This window comes from Hyperoodon ampullatus (assembly GCF_949752795.1).
Source record: "Hyperoodon ampullatus genome assembly, chromosome: 7".
Lineage (NCBI taxonomy): Eukaryota > Metazoa > Chordata > Mammalia > Artiodactyla > Ziphiidae > Hyperoodon > Hyperoodon ampullatus.
Window position 1 is genome coordinate 28,641,499 of NC_136920.1, and position 14,300 is coordinate 28,655,798.

Here is a 14,300-nt window from a genome sequence, read left to right on the forward strand (position 1 = left end):
GGTATTGAAAATTTTAATCTTATGTCACTATGAATCTTAGTGACCCTCTTATATGATTAGACTACCTTAGTCAGAATTTAAATATAGTGGCTCTTCTTTAATGTATTAAAGTGATGAATCATTTAGAGTACTTCTATGATTCTTCTTTATGTTAAAATAATGGAAAAAGTCTTTGGAGTTTTCTTTTTTAATATTTATTTATTTATTTGGTTGCACCGGGTCTTAGTCACAGCACGTGGGCTTCTTAATTGCAGCAGGAGGGTTCCTTAGTTGTGGCATGCGAACTCTTAGTTGCAACATGCATGTGGGATCTAGTTCCCTGACCAGGGATTGAACCTGGGCCCCCTGAATTGGGAGCGCAGAGTCTTATCCACTGTACCACCAGGGAAGTCCCTGGGATTTCTTAAGAATCCAGAAATGCATGTGTCCATAGGTATATACATATGAGTGTGTGTTTTATTCTCTTTCAGCGTTATTGAAATTATTGTAAGTGGGCTTTCTTTTTTCTCTCCTAGGATATGAATAATGCCAAATTATTTAGTGATGAAGCTGCTAATATATATGAAAGAGCCATAAGCACTTTATTAAAGAAGAATATGCTTCTTTATTTTGCATATGCAGATTATGAAGAGGTGAGTTAAAATATTTAGAACTTTCTTGTAATTGGATTTTTTACTGCAGCACTGAATTTTTTTTCTGGCTGCTTCTTTGCCAGGCATATTGCTTTTGGAAGACAGAGATAATGCAGAATGAACAGTTATTAGTCCTTAGCTCATTATATATTTATGCTCAAAGCAGGTGCCTTTGTGGGGTGCAGCCTCTGGATTCCTCAGAGCTCAAATGCTGCTTGTTTATGAATATATATTTATAGCCACTTCTTCTCTACCACCTTAGAGTCGCATGAAGTATGAGAAAGTTCACAGTATATATAACAGACTTCTGGCAATTGAGGATATTGACCCCACCTTGGTAAGTAACTTTACAAGTCTCTTTCCCACTTTTGCAGTCTGCTTTAATTTTTAAAAAATTTAATTTACATAAAGTAAAATTCACTGTTTTTGTTGAATTGTTAGTTCTATGAATCTTTTGTTGGTTTTTTTTTTTTTTTGCGTTACGCGGGCCTCTCACTGCTGTGGCCTCTCCCGCCGCGGAGCACAGGCTCTGGACACGCAGGCTCAGCGGCCATGGCTCACGGGCCCAGCCGCTCCGCGGCATGTGGGATCTTCCCGGACCGGGGCACGAACCCGCGTCCCCTGCATCGGCAGGTGGACTCTCAACCACTGCGCCACCAGGGAAGCCCAGTTCTGTGAATCTTGACCAATAACATAGAGTTATGGGACAACCATCACAATTAAAATACAAAACACTTCAATCACCCCACAGAAATTCCCTCATGTGACCCCGTTGTCATCACCCCTTCCCTGTCTCCCAGCCCGACAATTGCAGATCTGCTGTCTGCTCGTTTCTTCTGTTGTTGTTTGTAAATGCAGCGCTATGAACCAGCCACAGTGGGGCTTTCTCTAACACCTTCCTTGTGAGCATGGCTTGAATACCACATAATTGTTGCTTAATAAATATTTCTTTTTAAATAAACGGAGGCAGGAGAAACCAGCATTCTGGGAAGCAGTTGGACAAGAACTCACTTTATCCTGAATTCTACTCTGTAATTGTGGTTTTCGAAGCCCTGAATTTCTGCAGAAGTGCAGCAGAGCCCTTTCGGTGGGAGGGGAAGGGGAGGGGCCAATGCGTGGGGCTCTAGACCCTCTGCCTCAAGTCAACTACAGCTGTACTCCTTTGTTTGTTTGTTTATCATGGGATTCCACTGCTCTAATTGCTTGCATTTAGTCATCATTTTAAAATTCATTTAGCAAACTGATCTGTGCTATGCACTGTGCTATATTCCAGCAGTATAATGACACATAAGTAAAATTCCTTTCCTCAAGGAACTCATAGTTCATTCATCCATCTGTTCATCTGTCTAAACTGGGCAATGTAGTTTGACATCATCAAAACTGAGCAAATCAGGACCCTACTCATAGTCACCCTATGTACAGTCCAGAGATGTTTTTTCATTGAACAAATATTGCATACTCATCATGTGTTGGGCCCTCTGTAGGTGCTAGGTATAAAATGACTCAAATAGTTTATCAATAAAGTTACATTATATGGTCTTTAGGAAATAGAGTAGTGGACTTTTAAAGTAATAAATCAAGAAATACTAGCGTTTTCTAGTATTTTCACTTTTATTCCTTCCTTAAGATTTAATTTGCATGTTCTGGAATTAGATAATTGTGATGATTGCAAAACCTTGTGAATATACTAAAAACCGTTAAATTATACATTTAAAGGGTGAATTTTGTGCTATGTGAATGATATCTCAATTAAAATATTAATTTGCACATGTCTTTAATACCAGAAAAAATTTACTTGTGGATTTAAATAGTACACTATCTATAATCTTTTTTATTTCTCAAGTATTCAAAATTGCTTCCTTATATAGCAAAATGTGTTAGTACTGAAGTAAGGTAACCTGTATTGGATGCTACACAGTTCACATTTTGCCTAGTCTGTAGAAAACAAATACTTTTTTTGTGTAGGTATATATCCAATATATGAAATTTGCAAGAAGAGCAGAAGGTATTAAATCTGGAAGAATGATATTTAAAAAAGCAAGAGAAGACACCAGAACCCGCCACCATGTCTATGTTACTGCAGCACTCATGGAGTATTACTGTAGTAAGGTAAGTCCTCAAATAAAATATAAAGATAAAATAATTTCCTTCATATGAGATAAATTAATTAAAAGAAAGGCAGTCGTAATTTCTGTCATTGTTTTATTATTTATTTATTTATCTATTTATATTATTTATATCTATCTGGTTTTTTGGCCGCACTGGGTCTTCTTTGCTACGCGTGGGCTTTCTCCAGCTGCAGCGAGTGGGGACTACTCTGCCTGTTAGTTTATACCTTATTAAACTCCATATTTCTGAATCTGAATCCCCTTGAATGGTTTTTAGCTCTGTAATTTTTACTTAACATAATTTTAACCTCCTTTTTTTTTTTTTTTTTTTTTTTGCGGTATGTGGGCCTCTCACTTTTGTGGCTTCTCCCGTTGCGGAGCACAGGTTCTGGACGCGCAGGGTCAACAACCATGGCTCACGGGCCCAGCCGCTCCGCGGCATGTGGGATCTTCCCAGACCGGGGCACGAACCCGTGTCCCCTGCATCAGCAGGCGGACTCTCAACCACTGTGCCACCAAGGAAGCCCTAATCTCCATTTTAATTCTTAATATACCTTGTCATATTTAGATGTTATAGTTTTAATATTCTTTATCTTGTCTGACACTGCATGGAAATCAGTACTTTCCTCTCTACTTCTAGGACAAATCTGTTGCCTTTAAGATTTTTGAGCTGGGGCTAAAGAAATATGGAGACATTCCAGAATATGTCCTGGCCTATATTGACTATCTTTCTCACCTCAATGGTAAGTAGATTCTAGATATGTAATGGTTACTTAATATTAAACCATCAATGTCATTCTCTGAAATTATGTTGCTGGGTTTTTTTTCTTTCTCAAATGTATTATATTCTGTCATCACACCAGAACCAGGCACTTGATAGGCACTCAAATATTTGTGGCCTGTCAACTATGAATTTATACTTATTGTATAATGGTTGATGCCTTTTGATTCTGCAGAATGGTCTTTAATTTAGCATCAAAGTCCCAACAGTAATAGGGTAAAGCCACAAATCTCTAGCCACGAAAACTCAAAGATGCCCAAGTAGTAAACTGCTTTGAGGCTACTGGGGAAGATATTTCAAAGGAAACATTATGTTTATAAGCATCTTTATTTTCCTATTTTGTTGTAATAATAATGACCATCTTTTATTGAGTTCCTACCTTATACCAGGCACTAGGCTAGAGGATCTGTATATATATGTATGTATCTTATTTAGTCTAGTTAACCACAGTCCAGGATATGTAATTTCTTGACTAAAAATGATCTGGTTTAAAAACTGATTTAAGAAAGAAATATGAAATTATGTGCCATGTAAATAATTAGATGTAAATTAGACATCACAGGTAAATATTAGTGATTTTAATGATATTTTAGAAAAATATAGCATTCTGTATACCTAAACAGTAGAAAAGAATAAAACTTAAACATGATTTTATATTTCAGCTTAGTGATTCTACTCTCTGGAAAAGGACTTAACTCCAAAAAGTGAGACAGTGGAGCATTTAAGATTTTTGAGCTGGGGCTAAAGAAAATTTTCATATAATTTTCTTATATGAAATGAATGTTCTTTACCAGTTTTATATTGTTTTGCTTGATTTTTTAGAATAGTTACTAGGATGTACAATATTTTACTCTAAAGTTGAGGATGAACTCTGATGACAGCATTATTATCTTCTAAAATCAGTGTCTTAGTTTGTTTATTCATCAACCCATCATTTATTCAGTAGTTTTGGTTAGTAAGGTCTGGAAATACAAGAATAGGACTCCATTGTTACCCTCAGAATATTCTCCTGGGGAAATCAGATGTGTAAACATAATTGCATCATCATTTGATTCTTAATTGTGGCATAAATTCTGGGGTTAGGTCTATAATGGTGTTTCAGATTTCTCATCTGCAGAATGGTTATAATAAGAGTACCTTTCATTGGACTGTTGAGATAATTAAATGAACTTTTGCATGTATTTGACTTATATATGGAATGTGGTAAGCATACAATAAATGTTAACTATTTAAGGTGATGGTGGCAATCATGAAAAACATGTGCTAAATTCTATACTAGAGCCCTGAATGAAGTACTTTGGAAGCACAGAGAGGAGAGTGTAATCTAAGTTCCAGAGCTGTGCTATGCAATTATGGTAGCCACTAGACTACTAAGTTTTGAGCCCTTGAATTGTGGCTAGGCCAAAATGAGATGTGGTGTAAGTTAAGATACATACTGACTTCAAAGAGATAGTAGAAAAGAAATGTAAAATATCTTAATAATTTTTCATATTGATTACATGTTGAAATGATAATTTAGATATATTAGGTTAAATAAAATATATTAAAATTAATTTCACCTGTTTTTATTCTTTTATTTTTATTTTTGTTTTTTGTTTGTTTTTATTCTTTTAAATGTGGCTAGCAGCAAATTTAAATTATTGGATAGCGCTGTTCTAGAGGGTGAGAGAAGGCAGCATGAGATGGGTCTTGAAGGATAAGCAATCGTTTTCCTAAAGATACAGGAAAATGCATTCTTCCAGGAGAACACAGCATGTAACAAGCAGTGGAAGGTTAAGTGGAATGGCAAAAAGTGTGTCTGGAGCAAAGCTTGGAATAAAGCTAAAAGAATAAAATGCAAGATTTACTTATTTCTTTAAGTACAGTATGTTAAGTTGAAGATGAAAGCCATGAATATGGTGCCATCTTCTTCGGTTCAATACATGTAACCTCTTGGTTTGACTTTGCATATCATGGACATAAAACTGAATAACTGCCCTGCGGCAGTAAAAACCAACTACTCTGTTGGATTTTTTTTTAACAGTTTTATTGAGGCATAATTTATATGCCATAAATGCACCCATTTAAAATATGCAGTTGAAAGAGTGTTAGTAAATTTACTACTAGATTCTTAAATTTTAATAGATCCCTTAGAGCTTAGCAAGAAGTGTCATTTTCCACTTCCAGCTACAGACCTCCCGAGACTCTTAAATTTTAATCCACCTCTGGTGACCATTCTTATTCATTTTCCACTTGCATATTTATCTACCAATCTAGATATGGTACCTATATAAGGATTTAAAGTAGTTAAATATAGAGTAGTCCTGGTGCGGTGCTGCAAAATAAGAAAATCAAATATCTAAATTTGAGCTTGTCATCCTCCACATTCAGTGTACTTTAAAAATATCAATAATTTGATGCTTATAATGTCAACAGGTATGTAATTTTCATTACTTAAAAAAAATGAGATACCCAATTCAGATATCACACTGTTATAAATTGTTTGACATTACAACTACACTATACTATAGAAGGAGGGCTAAACTAGAGGTAAAAAGACCTGGCTTCTAGTTATGGCTCTATTACTCAGTAACTGTGAGCCACATCAACTCACTTCATCTTTTTGAACCTCAAGCTTCCTCATCTATAAATATTGGGTGTGATAATAGTTAGATCTCTCTGCATAGGATTTTTGTGAGGATTAAATGAGATAATGCATTGTTGAATTATAAAACTGAATTTTTAAAAATATTTAAAATCTTCTTTAATATCCTAGAGGACAATAATACTCGAGTTTTGTTTGAACGAGTTTTAACATCTGGAAGTCTTCCACCTGAGAAGTCTGGGTAAGCCATTTTGAAAACTTACTGGTCGGGTTCTAATATTTGAATTGTGGTCTATGGGATGAACATTTGCTTGTTGTGAGTATACGTTCCAGGAGAAATTTCCCTTCTCTCTTGAAGCTTAATTTACAAATGCCTGCCTTGCCATATTTTCATACCTGTTTAAGATTTGTTAAAAAAAATTTTTGCATACTGACTAGGATTATTTTGAGAGATGCCTTAGCAATTTATTATTAAATATTTTAATATACCTTGCTATATATCCCTAGATATTTATATGAACAAACTAGAGAAGAGTTCTGAAATTTTTACTTCTTACTCGAGAGCAAAGACTCTGACAAAATGAAAATTTGACAAATTATATCCCTGATTTATGGTTTTGACTCTTTCGGTTTTACAGGAGGAACAACATGGTATAGTGGTACAGTGAAAGTAGTAAGGCTTTGGAGTCTTGGGTTCAAATTCCAGCTCAGGCAACTACACCTTGGGCAGATTTCCTCACCTTGCCAATCCTTACGTTCTTGTCAAGTAGCAATAATGTCTACCAGTATGGGAATTTTGTGATAGTCCTCCACCTAGTATATAATAGGAACTCAGTGCATTACTTTAGTACAAAGGTGCTTACTGACATTTATTTATTTAACATCTTTTTTGGAGTATAATTACTTTACAATGGTGTGTTAGTTTCTGCTTTATAGCAAAGTGAATCAGCTATACATATATCCCCATATCTCCTCCCTCTTGCGTCTCCCTCCCACCCTCCCTATCTCACCCCTCTAGGTGGTCACAAAGCACCGAGCTGATATCCCTGTGCTATGCAGCTGTTTCCCACTAGTTATCTATTTTACATTTGGTAGTGTATATATGTCCATGCCACTCTCTCGCTTCGTTCCAGCTTACCCTTCCCCGTCCCCACGTCCTCAAGTCCATTCTCTATGTCTGCGTCTTTATTCCTATCCTGCCCCTAGGTTCATCAGAACCTGTTTGTTTTTTTTTTTTAGATTCCATATATATGTGTTAGCGTACGGTATTTGTTTTTCTCTTTCTGACTTACTTCACTCTGTATGACAGACTCTAGGTCCATCCACCTCACTACAAATAACTCAATTTCATTTCTTTTTATGGCTAATATTCCATTGTATATATGTGCCACAACTTCTTTATCCATTCATCTGTCGATGGACACTTAGGTTGCTTCCATGTCCTGGCTATTGTAAGTAGTGTGGCAGTGAACATTGTAGTACATGACTCTTTTTGAATTATGGTTTTCTCAGGGTATATGCCCAGTAGTGGGATTGTTGGGTCATATAATAGTTCTATTTTTAGTTTTTAAGGAACCTCCATACTGTTCTCCATAGTGGCTGTATCAATTTATATTCCCACCAACAGTGCAGGAGGGTTCCCTTTTCTCCACACCGTCTCCAGCATTTATTGTTTGTAGATTTTTTGATGATGGCCATTCTGACCGGTGTGAGGTGATACCTCATTGTAGATTTTTTTTTTAAACAGAGTTATATGAACCAAAATTTCACAGTGTGAATAGCCTTTCTTTTTTTCTTAAAAGATTTTTTTAAATTAATTTATTTCATTTATTTATTTTTGGCTGTTTTGGGTCTTTGTTGCTGCGTGTGGGCTTTCTCTAGTTGTGCGTACTCTTCGTTGCGATGCGCAGGCTTCTCACTACGGTGGCCTTTCTTGTTGCGGAGCACAGGCTCTAGGCGTGCAGGCTTCAGTAGTTGAAGCACGCGGGCTCAGTAGTTGTGGCGCATGGGCCTAGTTGCTGCACGGCATGTGGGATCTTCCTGGACCAGGGCTCAAACCTGTGTCCCCTGCATTGGCAGGCAGATTCTTAACCACTGCGCCACCAGGGAAGCCCTCACTGTAGTTTTGACTTGCATTTTTCTAATGATTAGTGATGTTGAGCATCCTTTCATGTGTTTGTTGGCAATCTGTATATCTTCTTTGGAGAAATGTCTATTTAGGTCTTCTGCCCATTTTTGGACTGGGTTGTTTGTTTTTTTGATATTGAGCTGCATGAGCCTTACTGACATTTAAGTAGAGTCTTAGAGAATTAATTTTGGCTGTTAGAAAAGTGGTGAGGCACAAATTTGTCCCCAATGATCCGTATTAATGGGAAAAAATAGAGAGCATGTTAGATTTCGAAATATATTTTTATTCATGTGTTGCTCCAAGAATGTATTCTACATTTTAATTCATGCCACTACAAAATGGTGAAGCCACATCATTCAGGAGAAACTGGAAACCTGTCTAGGTTCCTTTTTCAACTCTTACACCTAGAGTTTACTCTCTCTAGTGTAAATGTCTCTCTTATTGGCCACAAAGGATAGGAAGGTATGCTAAATAAGTAAAAACTCAAAAAAAAAAAAAGCCTTAAATATGAAAGTATTTAGGGTGAAGGGTTATGATGACTGTAATTTACTTTCAAATACTTAAGCAAAAACAAGATGAAGCAAATATGGCAAAGTATTAATAATGATTAAATCTAGGTTATGGTATATAGGTACTCATTATACTACTCTATTTTTCTGAAGTTTGGAAATCTTTATAATAAAAAAAAGAGAGATTTGTATAATTTTTTTTAAAAAGGGAGGAAGGGAACTTAAAGATTTTTTGTAAGCCTCAAACCCAGAATAGTAAAGTATTGATTATATTTATTTTCTTACAGAGAAATCTGGGCCCGATTTTTAGCTTTTGAAAGTAATATTGGTGATCTAGCTAGTATACTCAAAGTGGAGAAAAGACGGTTTACAGCATTCAAAGAAGAGTATGAAGGCAAAGAAACAGCTTTACTGGTAGATAGATACAAGTTCATGGATTTATATCCTTGCTCTGCAAGTGAACTAAAAGCGCTTGGGTATAAGGTATGTACTTGGGCTCAAGATGTGTGTAGTGTCTTTACTTTCCTATTGTTTCAGAATAGTTCATGGATAAACTTCACTCTAAAGTAAATTCCGAAATAGAAATTAATCTAGCTTTAGAATAGATTTGCAGAATATAAAAAAGTTCAGGGATTTTCCTTGGGTTTGTGAAATATTGAGTATCAACAGTACTGAACAAAATGAGAATTAAAATGAGATTTAACAAACTTTCTTTCCTGGAAATTGTTAATGCCTTATATCTTATGTCTTGTGGGCAGATGGAGGAGGTGGGTGAAGGAAGAAAAACAAAAGAAAATCTGAATTTCACTTAGGTTAGTTTTTCTCTAATAGCTCTTAAGACTGATGTGTGTGTTTTGACAGGAGATCATATATAGTAATTCCTGCTATATATTTTGTAGATATAATGAAGAAACATTATAGCTTATTGAATCCATAAAGTTCCTTGAAGGATTTGTATCTTATTTAAAACAGGGCTCCTTCAGTGGGGCCCTTTAGGAAATTAGCTTATCTAGGAATGGAACTCTTCTGTTTGGACTACTGAGTCATAAGGAAACAAATATGGAAACTGAACTCATTCAGGCCAAAGGGAAAGATTAATGTTTACACACTCCTAGAAATAGCCCTTGCTGAGAAAACCATTGTTCTATCATTTCTTGATTTTTCTGTGTCATGTGAACAAAGGCCAAGATGGAAATCCAAAGGGAATCTATATCCACAAGAGTCCTAGATTGGTCCCCTTAAGCCAACCAGCATTAGGATGTTCCTCACCATCATTCTGTATTTCCTCACTGCCCTCTTTTAGCCTGGGTCTCACTGGCTAAACCAGATTAAAATAAACTTCAGACCTCTTCATTAATGGAAGCTCCAGTTGTGTGCCAGCCCCGTGTTCCTATTCTGAACTAAGGGGTTACTGCTCAGGGATCAGCAGGTTCTGCTTCTGGTTTAACTACTTCTTAATGAAAAGCCAAAGACATTTTAAGACTATTATGTGGAATTTTTAGGCTATTTCAACTTTGCCAAGATGAAAATGGAAATTAGGGAAGTTAATGAAAAGATCTTACTAAGTAGAACTACTTCTTGAATATGAATTTTCCATCTTGTATTTGTTTCTGTTCTTTTATTTGGAAAGGATTATTATGCTTTTGTGTGTCACACCTAAGTGAGAGAGGGAAAGAAAAAAAAGTAATTCCCAGTAGGCATACTCATTTAGATTTGCCACCAAATGCATATGAGCAAATTTTGAAAATATGAAATTCTCTTATATCCCTTGATGGTGGCAAAAGAGGCTCTTTTGGTTTTAGACAGATTGACACTGGTTACCTGTAGCAGAGGAACTTCTCTGGGATAGGGCCTCTTTAATAGGTAGCATGTTGCTCCCTTTGACATATCTCAGAGGGTTGCTCTCAGCCCTGGCAGGCATTGCTGGGACACTGAAAAGAAGACTGGATGGGTGTGAGGTCAGAGAGGCCTGTGCTCTCAAATCCTCTCTCTGCTTCTTAGCCATCTAACACTGGAGACAGCAGAACCTCTTTTGAGTGTCGGCCCCTTCTGTAAAATGGAGGTGTTACTATTTGCCTCCTCAGAGAGGGAATAAATGGCAAAAACTGACAAACAGTGGTTGCTCAACAAACATTCCTGCTCCCCTATAACAGTATTTTGGGAGTAATTTTTCATTTCATTAGCAAAATCTTATGAACTAATGTAAGTGATGATAAGCTTTATGTTAGGTTTCATGAAACAGCACCTTACTTAATCCAGCTTCTTCACTTAGAGAAACTGGTAGATGATGTTCAATTTTAGTGGAAGGGAGATATCAGGAAAATATCTAAGACCGCAGATTTTCTTCCAAATTACCCCACCTCTACCTGGTATGTACTACCTACAAAAGCTTGTATCTATCCTACGAGTGTCCCACCTGGCGACACTGAGTCTAATGATTCTTAACACTGGTCTTTACAGCCCTTTAGCTTTCCTTGTTAACAACCTTTACTGTCATGGAAGTTCTCGCTTATCTTTCTCCATTCTCTCTATGGTTTTAACCCAGTTATTCACAGTGTATCCTCAAGATTGTAGAATTGCACAGTTATACTCTATAAGTCCCTTTTTCAGGTTTAGGATTCTTCTGTTCTGCATTTTCAGGATGTCTCCCGTGCTAAGCTAGCAGCTATAATTCCAGACCCAGTTGTAGCTCCTTCTATAGTGCCTGTTCTGAAAGATGAAGTGGATAGAAAACCAGAATACCCTAAACCAGACACTCAGCAGATGATTCCATTTCAGCCACGACATTTAGCACGTAAGCCATGACTTTAGATCCAGTACTGAGACCTCAGTTTGTTTGTTGGTTTAACTGGAGAGGTGTGGGGGGCAAAGTAATGTGACCTTTCCATTGTAGGTTAATAATTAGACTCAGGGTCACTATGACAGGTGGTTTGGCTGTAATCTTTGAACCAAGAGGAGTTTAAAATGTCTTAAAAAAGAAAAAAACAAAACCTCATTGATCCAGATTGCAGTAACCCATTTTGGCAGTGATACTTAAGACAGTTTTCAGAAATGCTGCTACATACAGATTACCTGCACAGCTGGAAACTTACTTTGGTGACGTTATTTGGTATCGTTTATACTTACTAATGGGTAATAGCCTCTCTGGATTCTATTTGAACAAGACCCTTATGATTAAATATGTTACTGTATAACTGACTTTAAATGGGATTGCTGAAAAAATGACTTGTGAGGCTTAGGCATGATCTTTGACAAAAACTGACTAGCTCAGCCCCTGGGTTGTCTTATGCAAAGTCACTTGTTTACTTTTCTGCCTCCCAGTGGCCATGGGTTTGAGACTGCTTTCCCTGTCTCACCCACTTGAGTTTGGTCAAACATATAAAGCACTAAAAACATTTTAAGATGTCCAGAACAAAGCAACATAGACTATTTGTACATAGTAATTTATGTACAAATTACTTACGTTAGTTCATTACATGTGTAGAAACTCTTCCATCCCATTTGATTCCTACTTTTCTTTCTTTCACAGCTCCAGGCTTACACCCTGTCCCTGGTGGAGTGTTCCCAGTACCACCTGCAGCAGTTGTTTTAATGAAACTTCTCCCTCCTCCTATTTGTTTCCAGGTTTGTTCACTATTTTCATGATAGATATTTGGTCTATGGGTAATTATAGTAGTTGTGTGCTTTTTCTCTTGTATCATGGGAAATTCAAAGTAGGGCTATTTTGTCAGATTATTGGGGATTAAATTTTCTTTGTGTCAAAATAGGGTCCTTTTGTACAAGTGGATGAACTGATGGAAATTTTCCGAAGATGCAAGATACCAAATAGTAAGTGATGAGTCTCCATTTCTAGAGTGGAATTCACACTGTTGTTTCCGAGGCAGGAGAGACTGTCGTTCTTTGGCACTGAAGTTTCCAAAACCAGCTAGCCATCTTGCAGAAATACAGTGGCACCTAGGAGGGATCCAGACTCTCTTTGGTACAGAGAGGCTTGTTCATGTTCTTATTCTTCTAAGAAAAACATCATAAAAAGCTTATCTTTTCTATTCATGTGAACATGCACTATCAGGTTTGGCTTATGAAAATAATTTTATTAATTTTAACAGCAGCTTTTTTGTCTTTAATTATTCAATAGTATCAGTAGTACTATCTCAGAATTTCCTAATAGGAGGCTACAAAATTATAAAGTATCCAAAGTAGTACATACATATTCCTTCACAGTAGCATACTTTTAAACATTCTCCAACAACAGTCCTTTTTGTTTCGCTTCAATAGCAGTTGAAGAAGCTGTGAGGATCATTACTGGAGGAGCCCCAGAGCTAGCTGTAGAAGGCAATGGCCCAGTGGAAAGTAATGCAGTACTCACCAAGGCTGTCAAAAGGCCCAACGAGGATTCAGATGAAGATGAGGAAAAGGGAGCTGTCGTTCCCCCTGTTCATGACATTTACAGAGCGAGGCAGCAGAAGCGAATTCGGTGAAGCAGGCACAGAACCTGCCTCTGAAAGAAAACTCCTATCCAGGATTCCTTTTGCCTCTTAAGTCATATGTTTAAAAGAGACAATGCTTTGTTACAAAGTTCTTGGAAACAAAGTTGTATTGTCATTGGTGCCTCTATTCATATGCTTCTTGAGAAAAACCAACCAACCTATGTGAATTTTAGGATTTGGAACAGACCTATGCTCTAAGCAAAATTAGGTTTTCAAAAATGTGAGAACAGTACAAAGTGGCAGAACCACATTTTGTTCCCGCTTCAAGGGTGTCTTGTATGTACCACTTGAAGACTTGTGGGTTTTCAACAGTTTTATTTTAAAAACTGGATGGCTTATGATTGTAAAGCATTTTATCACATTTTCTGAAAACAACAGCTGTTCTTGGTTTGCTTATGTAGAGTCCTGCCTTATTGTTTGTTTTATTTATGGCAGAATGTACGGAATCGGTTTTGTAGTTTAAAATTTTAAAAAACAATCCTTTAAAAAATAAAAGGATCTCAAAAAGTCATGTCTCCTGCTGCTGCTTTCATTCAGATTTTATTTGAAATAGCTACTTATGTTATTTAGCCAATACTGTTTAAAAATAAATGTCAACAATGTAAGGAAAAGTCATCCTGTATTTACTATATATACACTTAACTGTTGTCCTTTCCTGGTCTTTTTTGCTACTATTTGAAAACATGAGGGATCCATTTTTAAGAAGCAAATTAAACATTTTAGAAATCTTCAAATATGAATGCATTTTTCCCAAATTAAACCTGAGGGCGATAGATAGAGATATTTTATCTTTCATGTCTCTTAAAAGCAACATAAGTGTGGGAATTCCTTTAACCACTCACTGTCTTGCTCTCACATAAATATATTTCAAAAAGTGCTCAGAGGGCTTCCCTGGTGGCGCAGTGATTGAGAGTCCGCCTGCCGATGCAGGGGACACGGGTTCGTTCTCCGGTCTGGGAGGATCCCACATGCCGCGGAGCGGCTGGGTCCGTGCGCCATGGCCGCTGAGCCTGCGCATCCGGAGCCTGTGCTCCGCAACGGGAGAGGCCACAGCAGTGAGAAGCCCGCGTA

At 37.0% G+C, this 14,300-nt stretch overlaps 1 protein-coding gene across 1 annotated transcript in view; it reads left to right on the plus strand.

Annotated features, from left to right (window-relative positions):
• CSTF3 (cleavage stimulation factor subunit 3) overlaps positions 1–13,719 on the plus strand; it is a 69,877-nt gene extending 56,158 nt beyond the window's left edge. Inside the window, exons 13-22 of the mRNA XM_079707947.1 lie at positions 516–632; positions 895–969; positions 2,598–2,741; positions 3,381–3,483; positions 6,277–6,346; positions 9,030–9,225; positions 11,383–11,536; positions 12,272–12,366; positions 12,510–12,570; positions 13,018–13,719. Of these exons, the coding sequence (XP_079564073.1) occupies positions 516–632; positions 895–969; positions 2,598–2,741; positions 3,381–3,483; positions 6,277–6,346; positions 9,030–9,225; positions 11,383–11,536; positions 12,272–12,366; positions 12,510–12,570; positions 13,018–13,220 (1,218 nt within the window). The 3' untranslated portion in view covers positions 13,221–13,719. The remainder of the gene's footprint in view (positions 1–515; positions 633–894; positions 970–2,597; positions 2,742–3,380; positions 3,484–6,276; positions 6,347–9,029; positions 9,226–11,382; positions 11,537–12,271; positions 12,367–12,509; positions 12,571–13,017) is intronic.
• The last annotated feature ends 581 nt before the right edge of the window (positions 13,720–14,300 follow it).